Source organism: Miniopterus natalensis, chromosome 2 (genome assembly GCF_054644295.1).
Source record: "Miniopterus natalensis isolate mMinNat1 chromosome 2, mMinNat1.hap1, whole genome shotgun sequence".
Taxonomy (NCBI): Eukaryota; Metazoa; Chordata; class Mammalia; order Chiroptera; family Miniopteridae; genus Miniopterus; species Miniopterus natalensis.
In genome coordinates this window covers 120,638,048-120,663,613 of record NC_142082.1, presented here as the reverse complement: position 1 = coordinate 120,663,613, position 25,566 = coordinate 120,638,048, and the positions used below count along the sequence as shown (strand labels likewise).

Sequence of the window (25,566 nt, the reverse complement as noted above, 5' to 3'; positions counted from 1 at the left end):
ATTTTTAAATAATACATCAGTTTCCTCCCAGCATATTGTGTCACATAGTGTTTTCCACTGGGTGCAAGAGGGAAATTTTAGCAAATGTGTGGAATATTTTTATTTAAAAACCTATCCACATTGAGACCTGTGTGGAGCCTCAAAAATAAATATTGTTTAAATGACTGAAAAGGAGGAAGAATAACATTTCAGGGAGGGAAAGAAATATACTTGAGAAAAACAAGAGGGTAGACTTGAGCAAAGAACGAGCTGCTCAGTTTGTTGAGACGAGGTGGGCACAGGAAGCAGTTAGGATAAAGATGGGCAACTAGGGTGGGACAAACGACAGACTTCCAAAGCTAGGTACAAAACAATTAAAAATTATATTAGAAAGCTGTGTCTGATGACTATGAAGGGGTCAAACGGAAAGAAGAGATAACTGATAGGAAGGGAGATTAGTTGGAGATAATGTCAGGTCCACCTTTACAAATGGAAGGAGGAGTCAAAGAAATAGAAAACACATCAAAGAAGAAATGGCACAACCTGCCAGTCAGTCAGATTAGGGAATAAAAATTTTCATACGGTTTCAATGCCCAAGAGGCAGAAAATGATAGAAGCACAGGCAAAAGCTATACAGTTGGTTTGGAGAGCTGGTTTGAGAAGACAAAGGGTTTGCAGGACTCACCCTGCAGGCAGTGGGGAGTGCAGTTAGGGCCCGCAGAGGAGGGCACAGAGTGGAAGACCTGGCCTAACCGGCTGAGGCGTGGGGGGGTGAAGGTGGGCAAGGGGCTAAGAATCTTTAATAGCCCGCTTAAGACTTGGGAATGGGAAAGAAAGAGAAAAATAGAGTCTTAGAAGAAGATTTTGATAAGGGCGAGAGAAACAAAAGCAGAAAAAAATTTCCAGAAGGAATATCTGGTAAGACTTTCTCATACCACAGACAACGTTGTTAGCTTTCTCCAAAAGAAAACCATGGTTAACTTTGAGAGAGTTGTTGGTAGAATGTTAGTATTATGAGAATGGTTGCAGAAGAGATAGATAAAAGGTTGGGTAAGAAGGAAAGATTATAGAAAATATAGAAATCCCACACTAATAGTCCAGCTGTATAATCATCTATATGCTGCATATATTACAAATATGTGAGGCCCACTTTGTATCCCTTGAGTTTCCTATTGCTGCTGTAATGACTTACTACAAATTTACAGGCATTAAATCACAAAGTTATTATTTTTTAGTTCTGGAGGTCAAAAGTCCAAAAGGGTTTTACTGAGCTAAAATCAAAGTGTCAGCAGTGCCGATTCCTTCTTTTTTTTTTTTTTTTTCCAGCTTTGAGATATAATAAATAACACTGTGTTAATTTAAGGCATCTAATGTGATTATTTAATATGTGTACTTGAAATTTACTAAGACAATATATCTTAAATGTTCTCACTACACACACTCATCACCTCATACACCATTGTACCAGCCCCGGCCCCTGGTAACCACCATTCTACTCTTTGTTTCTTGGGTCCTTCTGGATAACCCAGGAAAATCTCCTCTCAAAATCCTCAATCACATTTGCAAAGTCCTTTCTGCCAGAAAAGGTAACATACAGCTTGTAGGGAATCAAATATGCACATTTTTGAGATATCACTACTCTACCCACAAAGTCTAAGTTAAGACATCAGAAGCAGTTTTTATTTTACTTTGTCTTAATTCTTACACATCTGTTTACATTTGGGCTAAACAATATGAGATTAATTCATTAACTAGAAAAAAATAACATTTTTATTTGAAGAGTTTTTATCCTAGTCTATTATCTTCTGCTGAAAGTTCTTTAAGTTCAATTTTTAAATTGTTTCAAAATTCCATTTAATAATAGTTGGTGGTATTAATGATAGCTGATAGCTTTCTGCCAGTAGCAGTATTTTAATGAGCCTATTTTTATTGAAGCTATATATTACATTATAGAAATTCGTTTTGGTGGCATCTTATGTTATTATTTGCTTCGCTGTTTTTGAATATAAAAGGTTCTATTAAAGAGGCTTCAAAGCTCATTAAGGATTTTTTTCCTTTGTATACATTTAAAATATGTACATTTTACCCTAATAATGTAAAGACATATTTGAATTTCTCAAACTATTCAATGTGTACTTCCCCCCCCCCCTTTGTATATAGTTGTTTGTTGTTTTTTTTCTGTACAAAATTGAAGGAATAATGGACAAAACCGCGGTAAAGATTAAGTTCGATAATGATGTAAAACAGCACAGCTGCTGGCCCATGGGAAGTAGGTCCCAATACATTTTCAGCCTAATCTAAAATATATCCCATGAGATTTGCTCACTAATATACAAACATTTTTCTGCAATTTCTACAAATAAATAATACTATAGATGGTGTTTCTTATTAAACATATCAAATTTTAAAGATTTGGTTGCTCTATACAATAGAATAAATTTTTTAATGTGAGAATTCAAATAATTCCATTTAATTTAAAATAGTGATTTATATTGTAATTAACTATGCAGTCAGATTTTCAAATGGGTATACAAAATAACATTTTTTTAAATTAATTCTATCTAAAGGTGCCAGTAAATTATGAGGAAATTTTTATTAACCTCATATATTCAATATAGCATATTCAAAGTTAAAACAAAAGTGTTCAGAAGACCAACTGAAAGGAAATCTAGAAGACAGCAGCACTTTAAGAAATGAAAATCACGAAATAAGTTTTTCAGTGGTTATAATTTACCTTCAGGTGTCACTATTTCAGATTTCTTGCTGTGATCCTATGTTTTTATCCCTTTAACTCCCTTTGATTAAATAATGTGTCTGGGTTTTCACTGTCTATTTCCTTTAGAAGGGATGCCATTCTAAACTTTTTAGTATATTAGCTCCTTTCATCTTCAAGAGATGAAATGGGTACCACTATTACCTTCACTTTATGGAGAAGGAAGCAGAAACTCAAAACAGATGGACAATCTGGCCAGAGTCACACAGCCTGTGTCTGAGCCTGTATTCAACCCTGGTTTAGAGCCACTGCCCTGCCTCTGGAGATCCTGAGTGGTAAATGTCCCCAGGACCCACTCTCAGAGCACCAAGCACTTCTTCCTAACCTTCACTTCCATGATGATATTACATTTGTTTTATGTTTCATTGATGTCTGCCCCTCCCATTGTGCCCAGACATCATAGAACCCCTACTATTTAATAGATGAGTGATAACTACTAATACTTAATATTCTTTTACCATGTGCCAGACTCTGCATCTTATTTTAAACTTCAAAAAGACTATGAGCTACCTACCAATTTACCTCCACTTTAGAGGTGAAGAAACTAAGGCAGAAAGAAGTTAGACAACTTGCTCAAGGTCACACAGCTAGTAAATGGTGGAGCCAGGATTGAAAATAAACTCCAGAGCTGTGCTCTGAATGAATGAAGGAATGGACTAATGAAAATATAGCTTGGAGGGGCAGGGAAAGCAATAGGGAGGAAATGGCATTTGACTTATCTGGAAGAGCGAAATAGAAAAAAATATAAACATTCTAGGCATAGGAACCAACTTGGATAAATAATTCAGAATAGAGTGCCTAGAGCATAACAGATGCTCAATAAACAGGAATGAATGAGTGAATATCTTTATAGCCCATAAGTTAAAAGTTTTGCATTCATAAATGTTTTACTACTAATGTTATCTGTCTGCTTTTTTCTTTCAGTGCCACCGTGGGCCTTAATTGCCATAGCCATAGTCGTGGTCCTTTTAGTCCTGACCTGCTGCTTTTGTATCTGTAAGAAATGTTTGTTCAAAAAGAAAAACAAGAAGAAGGGAAAGGAAAAGGGAGGGAAGAATGCCATTAACATGAAAGATGTGAAAGACTTAGGGAAGACCATGAAAGATCAGGTAATGTATTCATTCCATAGTTCTTCTTGGATTTTATTGGAAATTAATAGATGGTTTATTACTTTATGCAAGCTAAGTATAGAAATAAACAACTTCTGGACGCATCTCATTGTTTTAGAGATGCTTTGCAGTCCTTTCAGTCATTATTCAATATCCCAAAGTGCAATGGAAACATTTGGTAGGGTTTTCGAGTCTCCTAAATCACATACACCAGAAAAGGGCTTCCATGACCCTCTTGATGGTCCAGCATATTGGATTGATGTCCAAATATTCTGATTACATCTGCTTAGCCAGCCTTAATTGTATTTTGAGTTTTAGAAACTATTAAAGAATATCTGAGTGTTATCCCTCTTGGGCAGGTCACCTTTCTAGCATTATCAGTGTTCTTAATCACTGTTAAATAACTGAGTTAAAGGTGTTTATCACACTTGATGAAAGCTACCCATCGAATGTATCCATCCAGCTCAATAATTAGTGCTTGGGAATAATGAATTATACAGGGAAAGGGAGAAAAGCATGAACTGGCCATAAAGAACAGGGTAGAATTTAAAGGCAAAATTCTTATTTCTTCACATAGGGAACACAGATTATAAAATCTATCTGGCTGGGTTATTCTCCAAGCCTAAGGACGCTGTTTGGATGTCCTTTATATTATCTATTTCTGCTAAATTAACTGAATTATTTGGTTGAGCATTTTTTACTATTAATAATTATAATGATTAAATGCTTCTGCATTTTTTCAATCATATTCATATCGGATATTTCTAAATAACATTTAATTTATATGAAAAATATAGAAAGATTTTTTCAAAGAAATTTTTAATTATCAATGTTTCCCTTCAAATAATTCAAAAGTTCTATTTATTCCGAATAGAAATATATATAGGCAGTTTAATAAATTTCTCTTATAGTATTAATTACTACTATGTAAACTCTTAAATATATGAATCTTAGGAACAATTCAATAAACAAAGTCATTTTAGAACATTTGCATAGTTTCCTAGTTAACCACCCACTCAGGACAATAATCCCTATCCCAAGTTCAAGTTTTAAACACTTTTTCTCAAAGACACAGTAATATCTATTGAAAACTATTTCACAAGGCCCATTTTTCACTCACTGAACTTTTGTTAGGTTTCAGGGCTATAGAGTGGATGTGAGGCTAGTGCTTGCGCTCAGAGAGCTCTGCCCTGAGCTCAGAGGAAGAACAGTTACATTTTTCTGAAAATTTCTAATCACAGCCATAAAAGCCGATGCACAAACTTTCAACCACAAGTGTCTAATAAGAACTTTTTTCTTTGGTTAATCTGTTACATAGAAACTGACATTTTAAATCATGTCATGCTTTATTTCAACATTTCCATAGCAAGCAGGACTTGATACAAGTTTCTTTAAACAACTTGTTGAAATAAGTGTAGAAGCAATCTTCTAGATGGACATGAAATGAATAATTTTTACATGAATTTCAGCTATATATGTCAAACAACAGGTTGAAAACACAATACTATCATTTTCATAACTACAATAAAATTCAAATTCTAGTATTCTAGAATTAAAAGCTAAAAGCATTTAATGATATTACATAACTATAGTGTTTTTCCTAAGACAAAAAATTTGTATTTTTCATTGTGAAATTTGTTCTGTATGATGCATGACTCTAGTTTATAGAATAGTAGTGGTGTTTATTACCCCTGTTACAACCTGGATAAATGACCAAGATCTCTAAAGTAATAAATACAGAGAATTGATTTTGGTTAATTTTTCACTGATCACCTATTCCTTTGAATGGGACTGGAAGAGGAAATGCTAAGAAGTCAGTAATAGTTTATAGTAATCTACTGTCACAATATAGCTTTTAGGATTTCAACACTCAAAGAGGCATTTTTAATTATTTTAAATAGATCAGTTTATCTACGTAGGATTTTATAGGTCTTATTTTGACTTGCGCACAATTAAACATTAAATGATTTACAAACAAGTGAAAGCAGGCCCCTGAGCAAACAATTCTATGACAGTAGTTTATCATATGTTTTAAGGCAAAGTCCTGAATAGTGGGTTCATTGTTTTAGGAAGAGGAAAGATGAGAAGCAAAATGTCACTCAAAGATTTTAAGATGCTAGATCGCATTTGATCATCAAAATTCAAATATCATCTGATCCTACAAATTCACAACAGCCTGGACACAGTAAAATTATTCTTATTTATACTTTTAGAATATTTTTAAACAGAACATTGATATAAACATGGGGAAGACAATATGTTTCTCATTTAAAAACAGATGTGAGAGCCAGTTTAGATACGAATTCTTAAAACATCTAGGTTCTAGGAAAATCAACAAGTTTTCACTCTTTCAACCCATATAAAAACTCACAGAAATTCAAATTTCATTCTTCATGGCTACATGTCTCTATGGTAAGATTTTATAAACAAGAGAGAACTTTTAAATCTTCTGCAATGACAACAAAAAATTAACTATAAATACTGTATTTATACAGCAAAAGATATATATTTAAGGTTTTTTTTTTAATGCCTTAAAACTTGAGAACATTAAAAATACAGAGGAAAAATATCAACTTAGAAAGTCATAGGTCCGGGAAGGCCATTTCTCCATCGCTTTTACTAATGTGTGTAGATACTTTAATTTTTATTTCTTCCTTCTATGTTCTCCTTATCTGTGTTGTGTCTCATGACTGTTCTGGACTGTCCCTTGCGGTAGGTTTCCTCTGCTACTTAGACACACCTAAGTCAACGCTCGGATACATTTAGTGGCCTGGCAGCTGGGACTCCACAGCTGAGGGTGGACCATTCTGACACACATCAAGGCTGAACTAAACTGATTTTTTTTTAAGATGAAGGGTTCTCGTATTAAATACTACTGACCGACTGAGTAGAGTATTATTAGAAAGCTCAAGTTTTTCATTGATGGGCACAGAAAGAAAATTCAGTCCTTTGCTGCTATCTCTTTACTGTGCCTTATCAAATCCAAATCTGAACAATTTAACTTAAATGAACAAGTGCTCCTTTTGATGGTGAACTAAGCACCTTTTAAAGCCAGCCAGAAGCATGTACACTAAATCTTTGAAATTTAAAACAAGGTCGAGGTTTCCAGCACAGCTTTTTCTACAGCAATTTATCAACTCTCAGAACTGCTGGGTTTACAAGCTTTTTTTTCTGCATTTTGTTCCATGGTGGGGCTGGGGAGGGGAGCTGGTATTGCTCTCGAGATATAATGGCTACTGATTTAATAGGCCTGAATTTAATGTGATAGTACAGAAAACGTCTTGGTTAAACTCAGCCTTTGGGACAAGAATAGACTTAATCACTTCAGTGATGAACAGTGGCACTGAGAAATTATCAAAAATTTAGACCTATTTCATGCAGAATAATTGCAGAGATGGTCCTGCACCTTTTATTAGGGCAAAAACCACTTAGGGAGAGGAGATTTAATATCTCAGCTATTTCAAATCACACTGGGCTGAAACGTGATATGCAAATTGTCAGTTCTGAAAGAGACTTTTGAAAAAGTATTTTAAACCATGAAATTTTTTATTATGGTAGAGTAATGTGCAGATTTTTCAGACAGAAGTATGCATTAGTTTGCTATTATTTTTTAAAAAGTAAAATCTTACAGGGAGGCAATTTACCTAAGCTACAATTTTCAAAGGACATCTATGACAGCGTCAAAGAATTACAGCTAAGGCTTCAGTAGTCTTTTCTTGTCACTTTACTACCATATTCCCTTTAGTGACACTCCCCCCAAGTTAAAAAATGAATATAAATTTTTAAGTAATTATTTTGTTTCCTGCCTTTGGCTATCAGTAAAATCAACATTTTACTATTCAAGGAAACATCCAAGTATGCATTAAAATTTCCAAATTAAATGGTATATGGGCTAACCAGATTTTTTAAAGTTTCTACACTGATATATTAATGGTAATTTTTAAGTTTCCCTACTCATTGTAGGCTCCTGAAATTTTTCAAGAAGCACAAAAAGGAAACATCTCTAGCTATAGCTCAACTCTCTGTTTACCGGATCTTCCCACACAAATTAGTTCTATTAATATGCCACCAAGTCTTAGTTTTTTGGGATCAAATTGGAGTTTGCTGGTTAGCTGGTTAGAGCCAAATTGGAAAATCTTGTCAACTGAGGAACTGAGGGTCTCTGTGTTAACAGATAAGTCAACAGAAAAGTCTTCTCTCAGCAGGAAAAAAAGACCATGTGGTCTGGGAGCTGGGGGTGGTGGAAGAACTTGGGTGGTTGAGCTGTAGTTTGAGGAATCTGATGCCTTTCTAAAGCCTGGTTATGCTTTTTACATTCAAGTTCTACAAGAAGCCTCAGATTTAATTTGCTGACAAAAGTTAAGATTCCCTTGCTTTGTCAGGGATATAAAAGTCTACCACTCCTAAGTCTTAACTTGATTCCTGTGAGGTTCTACTGTTACACACACGGCAATGAAAATGCCATAACCAAAAACTAGGAGAAAATATTTCCAATATATAACAACAATAGAAAGGTTGAAACCACTAAAATACAAAGAGTCTCTACCAATCAATAAAAGGCAAACAACAAAATAGAAAAATTAGTGATGGCCATATACTGGCAGTCTCCAGAAGAAAAAAGTAAAATGATTAATATAAAGACTTAAAATTTTCATCAACCTCACTAATAGAGATATGTAACACTGTCATTTTAAATTTTGAATAATAACTATGCATTGATTTCTAATTCTTTTTAAAAATTCTTTAAAACAATAAGAATGCACATCCTCAGAAACAAAGCTTTTAATGTTTATAATCTTTATAACCTTTATTTAGCAAAATTTTTGCACTTATTAGGTAAATATATATATATTTTTTTTTTTAAAGAGGAGCATTTGAATGTACTTTATGAAATAATGAGCTTTCTAGTGTTTCAGTTTATGTTACACTTAAGTTTTAGGTTATAAAAATTATTCAACTGCTACAAACTGAGCTTTGAGAGTTCAGTCCCATGATCTTTGTTCATTAATGCAAAATAAATGTTTATACCAATTTCAGTATAACAAAGTTGCAAACATAACTCCTTTTATCTTTTGATATCAAATGGACCCATAAATCAATTTAATTCAGCCTAGCTTTCTGTGGAGCTGTTATGAAAATAAAATGGTCACCTTAAACTGGAAATGGGGTAGATTTTTCTCTAAACATGCATTTGCTGGTGGCATGTTTTCCTTTTTCCATAATCATTTTAAATGTATATATGAAACAGAAAATTAAAACTTTCTGAGAAGCACCTACTCAACTATTTTTTCATAGGAAACAAGGCAAGAAAAGGCCACACATTTCCTATAAATTACTCCACTGCATGTAACAATGGTGTTTTACATGATGATTAGCTTAAATCGCTTTAACCCACATGAATGTGAAACCTGGCCTGGTTAATAGCATGTTGATCATACTTCTGAAATAAGCAGTTTTAGCAGAGCCAAATATAATACCAAGTTGACGTTTTCTTTGCAACAACTTTACATTTTTTGCTTGCAATGTTCTTAGGGGCTTCTTCCATTGCTTCCATGTTGCTTGCTGATTGGGGGGAAAATTCCGCGCACAAATGGAATTTAAAAAAATACGTGAGCAGGAAACATGAATGTGTGTCAGACAAACTGAGATTTCCAGCATCTTAGTGCTTGCTTCGGACAGCTTGGAAGTATAACCACAGGCCCAGTTTTCCTTGGATTTTGATGAAAAGTCACTTGAATTGACATATGATCCATTTCCCTACTCATAGGCCCTTAAGGATGATGATGCCGAAACCGGATTGACTGATGGGGAAGAAAAAGAAGAACCCAAAGAAGAGGAGAAATTGGGCAAACTCCAGTATTCACTGGATTACGATTTCCAGAATAACCAGGTCTGAGGGGGGAAATGTTTTCTAATTCCATTACACTGTCTGAAATTACCAAGTAGAAATTGAAGCAAGATACTTCTTAAAACATTTTGTTGGCTGTGAGGGGAAAATGCAATTATCAAAGCTATTGATGAAATAATTTCGAAGTACAGGCAGTCCCCTACTTGCTAATTTAACTTCTGGTAATTAGAATGCACAGTATTCAATCGATTACATCTAACTTATGGCACTTAAAATAGGCAGGCAGAATACAAATGAACTCGAAGCAGTCAGACTGACTCTGAGAGCTCCAGCCACAGTCTCAGCCGCACAGGCCCCTCAGCCCGAGCTAGAACCATCTCCCTTTCACTCCATGGATTTAGATCCAAACAGGGTGGGGGGCCTTTGAGTTACACCACCAGTCAAGCCAAAGTTGTGAAACATAATGTAACAGTTTGATAAGGAATCAAAGACAGAAAATTGCAGTCCGTGAATTTCAAAGGCGGAATGATACTAGGTCAAACTCCTATACTAATGAGGTAGCAGGTCTAGAAGAGCAGAGAGACCAACTGGGAACTCGATTTCTAGTACCTACGACTGCTGCCCCAAAAGCGACAAAACTAGAGGAGGGAACAAATCAGGCACTTCTGCTTCAATTTCTCAAAGAACCATGAAGTGCCACCTAGATAAGCAATAATATTAGCTGCCTTTATTGACTGCCTGTTATAGAAGTAGCGCAAAGATAGCTGTTAGAAATCTCTCTACATAAAAAGACCTTCCAGATTCTATGACATTGATGAATACACTCCTTTACCTTAAAACTGTTAAAGAAAATAAAAAGGTAGACAAGAATTAGTGGAACTGGCTGAGCTAGAGATCTGACCCTTAAGAATCCTTAGGACATGGCCTTTCTCTAAAGACGAGAGTTTTAAAACTCTCCAGTTTATTTTGTTTCGCTCATGGTTTTGGGTGAGGAAGAGCTGGTAAATGTGAAGTACAGACAATTACTACTAATGCAGTGCGTGTTAATTACTCCCAGAGTGATGAGGAATGAACAACAGATAAATCAAACTCCAGGGTTCAGCACTGACAACTAATGTCCAGAGTCAGCAATGCTGTGACCGATCTAAACCATTGCAGAAATTCTGGGCTCTATTTAGAAACTGACTGTTCAAATAATGTCTTCCCTTTCTGAAGTTTCTAGATTTCTCATGAAGAATGTGCTGATATGTTCTCTCATTTTAAAAATAATTTTATTTGATCAGCTTCATTACAGTCCTGGCTAGTTATCTTATAGTACATTTTAGAAAGCTGCATTCTGCTTACAGATACAGATTTATAGGTGTGGATTTATTAAGATTTATAGGTCTATCTTTTATAGTTAAAATTAAGTAGGGCATTTGAAGTCATTTCTATCACTTATACCAAAATTTGATCATCAGGACATAGTTGAAAGCAAAACTTTTTATATATTCAATGGAAGGTCAAGGTCAACTTATATTATCTTCACATATAACATGTTTTCCAGGAACTTAACCTGCCTTTCTATATGCATCCAATATTTTTCTACTAATTTATTCCACTTTTATATTGTCCAGTAGAAATCTGATGGTATCTCATCCTGGTTAGTCATAATTTTGAAATTTCTAAGTTGACTTTGAGTACTATAAATACCATTCTATAAAATAGTATTTTTTAAGACAATGATAGCACAGATTTTTTTTACTCAAATATATGAGTGTGTTTACTGTTACCTTTCTAGCAAACATCACATTTAAAAGGGCATTTTGTCCTGAGGATCTGGAAGATTCTAACTGATGAAAATGTTTAATATTATTCAGTGATTTTCCAAATGTTCTCAACTAATCTGATTTATAAAAGGATTCCTATGAGTCATGGAAGATAAAGTCTGAGGAACTTTCCAGATAAGGGTGTAATCAAGTATTCACAGTTGTTACCAAAGCTAAAAGACAGCCCTAAGGTCCTCTAATGGAGACGCTTTCATGATGAAGGGAAATGTGATACTTCTCTCTCAGACAGAAGTCAGAGCAGGGTTGGAAGAACAAATTCCACCCCTTAACAAAATATCCAAAAATCTTTTTAAAATATAGATGATATGGTTTTAATGAGTTTAGGTATATTTCTAGAGCTTTCCCTGCCCAACAGAAAAAAAATTGCCAAAGTAAGAAGAAAATAGAATCTTGCTTATTTCTAAAAGTAGATACTAAATACCAGTTTGACAAACCAAGGGACCAGCTGTTTGATTTACTAAACATGTCTTTATTATCTGATGCCTATTTTAGCTATTCTTTGATCATCTGTGTTTTGTATTCCTACAATCCAGTACTCATACTGCTATTGTTGTATAATGATATCAAAGATACTAAAGCATTAAAATGAAAACATTCAGGGTATTATTTTAGGTGAAAAATTGAGTCAACTAACCCAAATGCACTTACAAACAAGGTGGGTCAGTTTTACAGACCATAGCTGTGTCCTTTTGTTTGGGGGGGGGGGGGGCGGTGCAGTGAACTGCTTTTCCACTATGTTGGCTAAAAGTCTCAAACTCAGGTTTTCAAGATCTGATGTAAAAAGCTATGGTGTGACTGCATTTACTGAATAGTATATATACTTGAACAACAATGAGTCTGCTTTTGTTTCCCATATGGATCTAGAGCAGTCTGCTGACACAAAATGTCTGGTGGCAGAGCCTCTAGAATAGTCCACTCACAGCTTTTGTTTATTAAAAATGCCAGCCTATGCTCTCATATATAGCAAGAAATAAAGATGTATCACTAACAAGACAGACTTGAAAAAAATGCAGATATTTCTGCTACATTTGGAAAAGCACAGAAATTTAGTCACGCTTGCCACTAAAAACCATACCTGTAATATTCCCTTCCTTTATATGAAGCTGAAATTATATTTCTTTGACTATGTCTTATATTTAAACAGAGAATTTAATATATAATAATCATTTTACTGTCAGTAAAAGTAAAAGTAGTCAGCACACAAGCAAAAGTCAAACAGGATAACTTGAAAATCTTGAAGATCTTATTTTTATCTCAAAATGGTACCTAATTTCTAAGGAATTTCTATTTAGTTGATCTGAGGCTTTGGTTCAGAATACAAATTTCCTGCTTTATAATTATACACTCATGATTGTTTAACAATTTATTTCCACTTACAAATCATGCCCTAGAAAGAAAAATAATGCACAAGGGCTTTTAGCAACTGGAAAGTTATTTGATTGCAACTCTTTTGCAAATGTGAATCCATAGTTAACTGTAATCAGCAACCTTTTGAAAGCCTCTTTTATACTTAAAACCAGGCTTTCTCGAGGCTGCATCTGTCCTAATTGGGTTTCTGAAGTCTATATTGCTCACTTCATTTGCCTTCTGTGTTCAGATTCGTAAGAGAAAAAGTGTTTATTAAAAGCAAAGAGGAAGAGGGAGAAATCACAATATGCAGCAATGTGAACACATAAATCTTTTCCAAAACGCCCACCAATGTGTGTCTGCTGTGTTCTGTTGTTTGTTCCAGCTGCTGGTAGGGATAATCCAGGCTGCCGAGCTGCCCGCCTTAGACATGGGCGGCACATCTGACCCCTATGTGAAAGTGTTTCTGCTGCCCGATAAAAAGAAGAAATTTGAGACAAAAGTCCACCGAAAGACCCTCAATCCTGTCTTCAATGAGCAGTTTACTTTCAAGGTATTGTTTTATACTTACTAATAATTTTTCCTCTGCTGTTTTAGTTAAGAGGCTGATCTCATCCTGACACGTACATAGGCGTGCACATGACCACTTGTTCGTAGATTAAAGTGATTCTATTCAGAATATTTAAAATTCTTATTTTCCACCCAGTGAGGATTTTGCATTGCATTTAGATTTGGCCAAAGTAGGATTCAGCTTGCCCACTTCAGAACAGAATAGAGAATGGAATATGACTAAGATGTCATGTTCACATCTAAAAAGTGAGGTCAGCTTCCAGTGCGTGCCAGTAGGCTTGACATTTTCCCCTCTATAAAATAAAGTTAAAGAAATAATGAAATTATTTTGTTAAGTTTCAAAGTTCCTGAAAATAGGCAAACCCTATTGCAGTCACAGAATAAAGTGAGCTATGTCCATTGTTTAAATGGTATAAGTGGATATTACTCTCATTGCCACCTTCTGTGTGCACAGGGGCAAACTGAGCCCCCTAAAACCATTCTTAACCTTTCAATAAGAAGAAGGTGCACATAGTGTTTTTGTGCATTTATAGCGTTTCTCCTTTACTCTAGGCTCTTCCCTGGTATTCTTCATCTTGTTGAGACAAACAATAACAATGAGGGATTCTGACCCTAGAATAACTGGACAGGAAAGCCTGCTCTGGAGGCCTCAGGCATTGCTGCAGTCACACCTTCTATAGCTCTTGTCTAGAAGTCATGCATAAAAATAGTTCTTTTGTGGACATATTTAATATGTGAAAATTTTTTAATGCATTACTTAAAACAATGCATTTTTGAAAAACAAAATGTATGTGATGACGCCAGTAGGCTGCTTCTAAACAACCTGTCCATCAGCCAGCACCTGCCTCATGTCAGCAGATATCCTGGTATGAAAGAAATGGATGGACCTGAGGCCATGAGTCACTTTCTAGAACTTTGTTCCCAATTTTCTAAAAGAGTAGTGTCTCTATTCACTTTGAAACTTTTGGGTTTTTAAGATAAAGCCCCTAATATAAGCAATCCTATTCAAAATAAATCTACAGTTTTCTATGCCTAAGAGAGTTCATTTACAGTAGCAGTAAAAACATTCTGGAAATACTCAGCTTCTAAAGAGCTAATCATTATGTTCAATATACTACAGAACATAAAATGAAAATAGAACTAAAAAATATTGCAAATGATAATTACAATCATTTTGACTATGTATGAATCTTTTAGGTCATTTCTAACCACAATTTAGTAAGCAGATTCTTACATTATTTAAAATACTATTGTGGGGGCTTTGTTTTTGTTTTCAGTTACTTATATGTTATTTCTTTTTCAAAAATGTATTGCTAATAATTTTATTACCAATTTCTCTGACTTCAAAAAGTATAACTATTGAAATTTTGAAATTGCCTATAAAATTTTATCAGGTTCCATTTTATTTCGAGAAGGTTGGTCAAATCATAAATCCATCCAAAGTACAATATATTTTGATACATTTAAGAAATATGCCACTGTTTCTAGAAAATTGGTTCATTTATCCATTAGACATTATAGATTATGCATCTTGAAATTCCAATAGGCAATATGATATAGAAATAAAAGCATAATAGAGTTTAAAGAGGATTGGCTTTTAAAAGTGACTTCAAATCCACTTAACATGAACTCTACATGTCCCAAACTCCCACCTGAAGGAGCTACTAATCATTCAAACAACATATATTAGGTTCCTACTGTGTGCCAAGACTATGCTAAATACCTTACATATATTCATTCATTCAGCCTCAAACAGCCCTGTGATTTAGGCACTATTATCATCACCATTTGATAGACTAAAATGCTGAATTTTATTCACTTGACTCAGTCCCTTCAGCTGGAGAGTGGGGACACCCAGGCCCAGCCCTATTTGACCCTAAGCCCAGGTTTTTGACTGATGCTACCTCAGTACAATCACACACACAAATTTAAAGAGATTTCAGGGCCCAGCTGGGCGTCGCTCAGTGGTTGAGCGTCAACCTAGGATCCAGGCGATCAGGGTTCGATTCCCGGTCAGGGCACATGCCCGGGTGGAGGGCTGCAGCCGATCGATGGTTCTCTCATCATTGATGTTTCTATCTCTCTCTCTCCCTCTCCCTTCCTCTCTCTGAAATCAATAAAGATATATTTAAAAAAACAAAATGACCACATAATCATATACATTTAAAAAAAAAAAAAAAAAGATTTCAGGAATTAGAAGAAATTTTCAAGAGTTTATTCCTACTCTAAAATGTATTTCTTCCTCTGAAATTCAGCTCTTTGGAAGAGCTTATATTTTTTTCCTCTAAAATGGAAAAAGCATCATGCCTAGTTCTTTTTTTTTTTTTTAAATATATCTTTATTGATTTCAGAGAGAGGAAAGGAGGGGAGAGAGAGTCATTGATCGAGCCCGCAACCCGGGCATGTGCCTTGACCGGGAATCAAACCCCGATCGCCTGGATCCCAGGTCAACACTCAGCCGCTGAGCCACGCCCGGCCGGGCCATGCCTAGTTCTTAATTGTGCTATTTGAATCAAATTCTAAATAGATAACAAATGACAGAAAATGAAACCTTCGGAAAAACTAAAATTTCTTAGACATTCTGAATATGAATATGGCTGAATATTCTTCCTCCCCTTTTCCTTCATAATATACAGAGTTAATTGAGATACGTTTGCTGGAGCATAAGACAACCATTTACACTGATAAAATAATAGAAACTATATGAAAATTGATCAAACCTTTAATACAAGTCTAAATAATTTCTTAATCAGGCATTTTTATTCAGCCAAGTGAAGTGTAGTTCACTTGGATTGCACTGCTTTCCCTGAATATTAAAAATGTCACTAATAAACTTCCCAACCCATAGCATCTGTCCCAGATATATTTGAACAGCTGGAGAATTCATCAGTTCTTGGCCTTTTGCCACCACTCATCCTAAAGAGTGTCATACCTAAGAATGAACTTCAGGATCTATATTATAATGCATCCCTGATATTCAAAACATCAATTTTCTAGTCAGCTCCTGTCAATCAGTAAATTATTTCAGGGAGTAGGTGAGGCACCTCGTGAATTTCATTTAAATCCTTTTAGACTCCTAGGATACCTTTTCATAAGTCATTGCTGCATTAAAATATGGTACCCAAGTGGCTTAAAATGTATCTACCCCTGAGTAAGTTACACACTCACAATACAACTTAACAACAACAATGAAATAGCCTGCAAAGAAAACTTCTTTATATGGTCAAATTGGCTTGGTTTATCCTTGTATTAATCTAGAAGTGTTTATTCCATGACTAATAGTAGGATCCATTACTAATAATACTAATAGCTTCCAGAACTTTGGGATAAAGTGATAAATCACCAAAGGAAGTCCCCATTTTCTCCCAAGTAATTTAAGCCCTGAGCAGTCAAATGATTCAATTTGAGAAAATACCAAAAGCATAATTATTTCCCTGATCTATTTATCCAACATAAGTATTAAGATTAAATATTGTAAACAAGCTTTGAATTCTAAGCATTTTGGGGACCCGATTGTTATCTTCATCTCTTTTCATTCAGGTGCCGTACTCGGAATTGGGAGGCAAAACCCTGGTGATGGCTGTGTATGATTTTGATCGTTTCTCCAAGCACGACATCATCGGGGAATTTAAAGTCCCCATGAACACAGTGGATTTCGGTCACGTAACTGAGGAGTGGCGTGATCTGCAAAGTGCCGAGAAGGAAGAGGTAAGAAAAGCATTAGCGTTTCTCATGTGACAAACAGTGCTCGTCGGTTCTACTCACATAATAACCTGCTGAGAGATGCTCTTTACAGAGTGATGTGGGCGTCCAGCTGCTGACAGCTGGCAAAATAGGGTCAGGGGACTGCATAACCTCATTAAAAAGTACACCGGTCTTCTGGGTGTTATTTGAAAGAAAAGAGAAAGGTTTGTGTACCAGGTCTATGGACAACTCCCTGAAGAGACAGACAAGACAGACAGACAGACAGAAATACACACACACACACACACACACACACACACTTCTAAAAGCTTCCCAAATGCCATACAAACACCTACTGATTTAAAGGGACAGTAAAATATCATCCTTTTCTTTGTATTTTGCCACAATCACTCTTTATTCCTACATAGGTTATGTTGCTATTAAATAGAAATAAAATGGCACTTTTTCCTTGATTATTTCTGTGTATCAGGCAGTTCATTGTTTCTCCTGAAGATAAGAGAGCATGATGGGTGAAACATCAAATATAATTCACAAAGCCTGGTATTAAATCCATTTTTTAAATGACTCCCATTTATATAGTAGTCTTCACATTGTTTTCTCCCAGTTTGAATAGGTTAACACAGGGTTTTTCTGTGATTTAAAAAGGGAGGCTCAATATCCTTAGTGCATTTAAACTGCATAATAATTCTATTGGATTATGCTGTGCCTGCCTGGCACCAGCGTTTTTCTGTGAGAATGTCTCAATAGGCCAATTGCAGAAAAGCAAACAACTCTTAGCTTCTCTGAGCTCTTAAAGCAACGCCTGTTGCAGCCATTTTTTGGATCCCAACATGAGTTTATAATTACCCAAGGGATCCGTGATTTAGGATGCCTAGGATTCCATAGATGTGGTCACTCTGGGGCTACCAGGGAGATGAGAGAGTGGCCCAAGCCTTCAGAGAAACTCACCCAAGCCCATCACCTGGGAATCCTCTCAGCGTGAGGCTTTCTGTGACCAATATAATGGCGTGAGGTTTTAGAACAGACTTGTGATTGCTGTACAGAAACTGAATTTCATTAGTGCTCTAAAATTATTTGGTTGTACAAAAGGAGTCAAAATTATTAGAGTTAAGCTCCACTTTCTTTTTGGAAGGAAATAAATATAACTTAACCAAATAGGTTAGTCAGAATTAGATTCTGGGATATTGACATAACTTTAGCCCTACTGTGGATTTTCAAGAACAACCCAAGGATAATATCGAGTTTTTAAATTTTATGATTTTTGTAAGTAGTTTTCCCTATGAGTAAACTAGTATCAACTTTAAATCAAACACCTGTATGAAAAGAAAAGCATTCAATCGTTCAATAGTAATGTTTCTAATTGTTTAACAAAGCAGTGAGCTGTTTCCTTGACCTTTTATATTTTATTGAAGCGTTTGACTCTGTAAATTCCTTGAAGCTTGGGGTGGGTGGCAAAGTGGGACCACAACAAATAGTTACAAACTAATTGGCTTTTATTACTTGACGGGCTTGTGGTTGGCTTGTTGGTTGAATACAGGAATATGACTCACTTGTGCTTTGCAATGCCCACCTGGCCAGACTGCCTGGCTGGGGCTGCTGACCTCCCCTGCTAGCTATGGGGGGTGGGGGGGCCTGGAATTCCAACATCGCACCTCACTGGGTTTCTGAAAAATTAGTGTTTTTTGCTTGAGTGGCGGGGACGTATCCCATCAAACAATTTTCCTCTGTCAAAAATTCTTTGAATGTGGGCAGAGTCTGAGGCTTGACACTGAGCCGGCAGGTTTGGCTGGGCTCTGGGACCCCGAAGGTTAGGTGGCTGCCCCAGAGCAGTCACATTCTTTCCTGCCCCCCCCTTACTCGCTTCTTTCTCCTTCTTTCACATCTTATCTCCCTAAGGCTTCTGTCACCCAAGTCATTCAAATGTATTCATTATGCAAATATCTATGATACCTGCTATATCCCTGAAGCTGTAGTAGATGTTGTAAAAAATAAAACAAAAAACGTGGAAAGGGTCAACTTTGGAAAGGGTCAACGTGGAAAGGGTCAACTGTGTCTCTTCTGTGGGGTGTAGGGTTGTCTCCCTTTTCTTCACCCCATCCTTTGCCCTGCTTAGTGCCAGCTAGACTGGCGTCTGGGAGACGTCCCGTCTTTAACAACAAACACGCCTGGCTTTCAATCCTGATCAATTCATTTGTCAGCTCAGACACATTGGGTAAGTCACATAAGCTCTCTAAAATTCAGTTCTTTAATCTAGAAAGGGGCCTATCTACCCTTTATTCTACAGATTAAGTGGGCTAGAGAATCAAGTGCGGTGGCTAGTAAGTGCTCAGTAAACAAGAGATCTCCCCTGCTTTCTCCTTGGCCAAGCTTACTGTTCTCTCTTGTTTTTCATCTCCCTTTTTAGTCTCCCATTTTCCCTCTAAATAGCTGTACCTTCTTCTCTACTCTTTTTCTCACCATTTTTGAACTTATTGAATGTCTCTAAGCTTTTAATGGGAAATTATTCTACAATCACAATTTTAAACTCTGGAGTTTTCCCTCTTTGCTATCTACTTGGGAATAGTGATTTTTGGTTTTCCGTTGAACGACTATTTCCTTTTATCATGATTTGGAAAACCTCATGAAATAGATGTCTAGCTTACAAAGTATCTTTGAGTGACTGGCGCCAGGTGTAAACTCTCTCATAATAAATAAAGTGAGGTTCCAATTATATTTTGTATCTGGAGAATTACTATCCTCGCTGATATGTGCTCTACCTTTTCATACTACCATTAACTACAGAAAATCATAGTTGTGTGAGTCTATTAAAGTTCTGATTGACATTAGTTCTCATGATTTTAAAGGAATTATTTTTCCATTTTACATGAGCAATTCTGTTTGTGACTTTAGTGTGCTTCCTTCTAGCAGTGTTAAATTTTATTTTTAATGTCATAAGGAATGAAAGATTTTCAAGAAAATGAGAAAAATCAATTCAAGAAACAGCTTTGGGATCTAGAAACAGAACCACTAGCCCTGGATGTCTACTCAGATAGAGACTTGCATTTAAACAGGTTAGATCCGATGCTCTGAGCTCCAGCCCCGTGTTTTTCATAGAATGTTGCCAGAAGTCGAAAAATATAAAAGTCATAAGATGCAGCAATTATGTAAGTGAAAGACTTGTGTGTTATTTTAATGATCAATTAAATGTACAAGCAATTTAGGAAAAAAAATAGGAAGGAGACTTATCTGAAAGTTACTAAGCATATGTTTAAAAGAGGTGGAAGAGGGTAGAGGGGGAATAAATGGGGATAGGAATAAAAAGGAAAATTAAAAAATAAAAATAAATAAAAATGGAAAGTGTTGACGAGATAAGCTATGCCAGGAAGAGACCTAACAAGCACACAGCTCACTCTGCTAGATTCTAGCCCCTGGTGAAAACATCTCTGGTGAGCTTTCCATTCTGACTTAATAACATTTCTCTATATAACATAATCAAAGCTACCTGCTGGCTTAAGTTCACTTGCCATTTTTAGGTTGTTTGATTGACCACCTTTCCTCTTTCCACCACCCCACCTCCCACCAGGTGAACATGGAATTTGACATTACAGATACCTATACCTTTCTCTTCCTCTCTTTTCTTTAAAACAGAAATGTATATCCTGAGTTTTGAGGGACAGTTACATAAAAAATTGTCTTTGTAATTTTCCACTTCTCCAAATAGGGCCTCAAAATCGTCCTTTATAACCAGTATATACAGTTCTTTCATTGCACCACCCACAAGTCAAACCTGAAACCAACCTTCAGACTTTTAGAATAATCCATTCATTTACTATGTTCACTTAAATACTTCGATGTTACAATAAATAGCTATGCCTCCGTTTTCTTTATTTGTAAATTTTACTTATAATCATTTTAGAAATTGTCTCTTTCCTGCACCCCAGAGTCAAATACCTCTTCAAAGCATTTAGTATTTTGTTTTTATTTTTTATCTCCCTGCCCTCCAATATTACTTGTCTTGTATTTTTATTTTAGTATTTTGTTTTTTAGTGTTTTTTCCTATTTTTATTTTTTAGTATTTTGTTTCTATTATAGTATTTTGTTCCTACTTTTTATCCTCATGCTCTCCAGTAATACTTATTTCAAAAACACAAAAAAAGAAATCGATGCCACCAGAATACAACTTGAGTCCTTTTGTAAAATTTTCTAAGCAAGTCTCTCATAACTTGACCAGTACTGTTTTGTCTCCATGAGAGAATATGTCTATCACTTCTGCTTTGTGTAGAATTCACTAAAGACTGATTTTTAAATGAGATTCTGTAATCCAGTGCAAATGGGAAAAAAAAAAAATTGATTGCTGAATTAAAACAAGTTGGGACATAATTTAATTAGTATCCAAGCAGAAGGGAAGAGAAACTACTTTAGTGCCTTAATAGAAAATCAATTTTGCAAGAAAATTTCACATTTTGAAGCCTATTTAGAAAAACATTTACTTCACAGAAATAAAAGCCCTTGGAGAGTACCTATTCAATCAAATGGCAAATTTTTTTAGCTTCCGATGGTGAATTACTTGATACTTCTTCAGAATGGGTTAAACTCATTCCATATAGCATCTTTTTTTGTCCAAGGATCATGAGAACCGATGCTATTTCTAAGTACACTCAGTAGTCAGATGGTGACTCATGCCTCCAAGAATCTGTGTGCAACCAATCAATGCCCTGAAGGGAGATTCCTATGAAAGGTTAACTACTGAAAAGATAAACATGGGTGCCAGTAAGAAATTTCTTTGTCATTCACAATCTATCGCGTTCAAGAAATGTTACAAAGACACTGATTGTGATCCGTAGCATTCCAGGAAGGCTCCATCCCAGCGATGCCTATTGTTTCTCACTGTGAAACCAAGTTTGATCACAGAGGCAAGCACACAACAGGCACGCAAAAATATTTTTGAATGAATGAATGGGGAGAGGTGATTATTATCCTGTGAAAGATGTTTAAAAACTTTCTTTATAAAGTTCATGGTAACAGTAGTTGGGTTGTTTCACAAATGAAGCCTCGAGTATTCTGAAAGCCTGTCAATAAAAATATCTTAGCACCAAACAATGAAAATGGTTGTGTGCTGTTTTGGTTTTTTGGCCTGTTTCTTTCAAAAGAGATGCAGTATATATGCTTAGCAAAATGATTATAATTGGTTTTGTTGACAGTTATGAAAATGATGAAAGTTTTTATCTTTTTTTTTTTTTGTAAAGGCTTACTCAGTATCTCTTCTCTGTAGCCCTTCTTTCATACTATTTACATGATGCACAGAGAGCGTGGGGCTTAGCTTAATTTAACTTTTAGTTGAAGTTCAGATTTAGTTAAAGCTATCATGTAAGTCTCTGCCTGCATAATGGAAATGAACCCAGAAGGAAATGAGAATCAGTTACAAGGAAATTTCAAAGAATCTGAACAAAATCTAAATTTAGCATACCTAGTCAGACTTATACTATAGTAGGTATAAGTATTGAATTTTTGCTGAAATCCTTGCCCGAGGATATTTTTTCCATTGATTTTTTTAGAGAGTGGCAAGTGAACATAAGCCAGTAAAGTGGCTTTGATTATGTTATATAGAGAAATGCCATTAAGTCAGAATGGAATTGTTTTTAAGTATATTAAGATGATAGCATATTTTAGTGTACTTAGTAGCTATCTGTCCATTTTGTGGAACTGGAACATAATTTTCCTTTCAAGTATTACAGAAGTTGCGTTTGATTTTTTTGATGTCTTTGTCCATAACTGTGGTTTACTTGATGCTTAGTGTTTGGTCAGAATTTCAATGATCAATTATAACTATTGTTATGCATAATAAGTATTGTCTGCTTCGTGCTGTGGTTTCTAAAAGCATCATAGGAAAAAGCAAATAACTTAAAATACCCCTCTAGAGTGCAGGACTGTAATTTGCCTTTCTGGTTTAAAAAGACTTTTCAGGCACAAATGGATGAAACCAAATTCTTTGCTGAGTTTCTAAATGAAAATTTGGTATTATTTGATTTTTTACTGTGAATTCCATAAAAATATAAATTTAGACTCTACTTTAAAGACTTAAGTAAGAAGAGAGACCCTGGGCATTTTCAAAAAGCTCGTTGACAAACATTCCATTGCTCCCACAGGGCCATCCCTTAACCTGCTACAATACTCTTCCCATCACAACTTTAACCACCCAAAAGCCTGTGTTTCCAGCCCTGCCTCCTTGTTTCCAAAATTCATTTTCATTAAAGTTTACCTTAGCTTCTCTACCTAAGCTATAAACACAAATAAAAGCTACCATTTACTGAGAGCCTGCTGTGTGCCAGCAAAATTCTCATGACATTCTTTAAAATTGGCGTGATTAAATCTGCTTTACAGAATGGGGGGGAAACAGACCTGAAGTCCAGGAAAGTCTCAGTAATTTGTCCAAGTTCATATAACCAATGCCAGAGCTAAAATTCAAATACAGGTCTAAAGCCCACACTATTTCATCATAACGTCTTCTTTAAACAGTCTTTCTAGTCACACACACAAAAAAATGATGCAAACTAGTTTTTCTTAGTTTTGGTTTTTTTGGTGGGCGGGGAGATCTTATCACTTGGTCAGTTTTCTTGACAACTTGCAACTGATTAACATCTATATATGTATAATATTTTCCCCTTTAATATATTATAACACATTGCAAATATATGCAACACAGCAAAAATAAAAGCAATACTAGCTATGGCATTTTTTTTCTTCTTAATAATATTTCATAAATACTCAGCATGAATTTCTGCCCAGGATGCAAAGCCCTAAAATTCAAAGGTACTCATTAACACAAACATGTTATTATTCACTCATGAGTGCTGAGGAATTTAATGAAGGCAGAGGAATTTTGCTTTCCATTAAAAAAATAACACAGTCCATTAAATAGAAAATAAATTTCCATTCATTCATTCAAAACACATATTGAATATCTGTGAAATTAGCACTGTAAAGTGTATAAAATGGAAGATTAGGATTCACACATGAGAATGGTCAGTAATAGTAGCAAAATTTTATAATGCAAAACATTATATTTGAAACAGGTTTGTCTGATGCCAAATGAATTCCTTTCATGGGAGGGGCCAGGAGTGTAGAGGGAAACCCAGTTTCAATACCATGTAATAGTTTCAGTAGTACTTTTCCTTTCACTGTGGGGCCAGAGATGGTCTAGGTACATGTCTTTCACCCCCTGCCACCCACCCTTTCTTATTGCAAGAGCCTGAAGGTGAAGTGGAACAGCACCTGAGCTTTGGGGAAAGCTAAGGGGAAAACACTCTGTCCCTCTACTTCAAACAAAACAACTTCTGACACTTGCCGGCTCCTGCTAGCTTTATCTCCCCTCTTTATCGCTTCAGAAGGGGAACTTGGGGAACAAATAAACCATTTAGCTTACTTTTTGTTCTACATTAACTGTCCCCCATGTTGCTAATAACTTGCAACTATTTTCTCCCTTGACTGCAGCAAGACTAAGAGCCAGGGGTGTATGTTGGGGTGCCCCTGGGCTCCAGGAGCCGGCAGACTTCTGGCTTGGCACACACAGGAGAGCACTGGGCAGCAGGAAACCCAGACCACAGCAAACCCAGCCCAGGGCAAACCATCCACTTACACCTCTAAAATGAATAGAGGGCAGTGTTCTCAACGATGATGGATTTCATCCCAGGATGAGCCCCTGCTTCCAGCATCCTTTTTGAAAGTATTTCTAACCCAATATTTTTCTTGTCATATGGAACATAATTAGTTTATATGCAAGAACAACTTGTGGACTTGGGAGAACACTAGAGTACAGAGATGGGCATTCATAAGTGAAGCAGAAGGCCCCACACACAATTCTATAAGGGGAAAATATTTTTTTTTTTAAATAATTGTTGTCAAGCTTTCTCATTCTCTAAGCTGCAAAACACTCTGGAATGTGAAGAGGTTGTTGTTTACCAAAGCTAACCAACTGCTCTTCAGTTTAAGATGTCATTTCTACATGAATAAATCAGTATTCTGAAAAGGTCCTTCCCTGAACTCTCCCTTTCTGCTCACGTTTAAAGAGGAGGATTGGGGGGAAATCCTTTCAGGAGCCAACACAGTGTCAGGAATAGTTTGTTCTTAATTGTATCTCAATGTCAAATAATAAATATAAAGTGAGATTCGAATATTAAAACAGGTCAAGGGCCTGGAGTTTTTGTTTTTATTTTAGAACATATTTTTGGATAACCTAGGTCATAAAGAGGGAATGCAGACAGCCTTTGAAATGCTTGCCTGATATAAAACCAACATCAACAGTTAACTTGCGATCTGAGGAAAGATGTATGCTTCTTTTTGAGGTCATTGACTTTCTAAGCACTATCATACTCATACTTTGTTTATATTGAGGCCATGTTTGAAAATGACAAAGGCTATGGAACCTCA

At 35.7% G+C, this 25,566-nt stretch overlaps 1 protein-coding gene across 2 annotated transcripts in view; it reads left to right on the top strand.

Moving 5' to 3' along the window:
• SYT1 (synaptotagmin 1) overlaps positions 1-25,566 on the top strand; it is a 328,980-nt gene that overhangs the window by 189,306 nt on the left and 114,108 nt on the right. For both annotated transcript variants that reach the window (XM_016199415.2, XM_087814523.1), the window contains exons 3-6: positions 3,677-3,861; positions 9,629-9,751; positions 13,271-13,438; positions 16,996-17,163. In XM_016199415.2, coding sequence (XP_016054901.1) covers positions 3,677-3,861; positions 9,629-9,751; positions 13,271-13,438; positions 16,996-17,163 — 644 coding nt within the window. The remainder of the gene's footprint in view (positions 1-3,676; positions 3,862-9,628; positions 9,752-13,270; positions 13,439-16,995; positions 17,164-25,566) is intronic.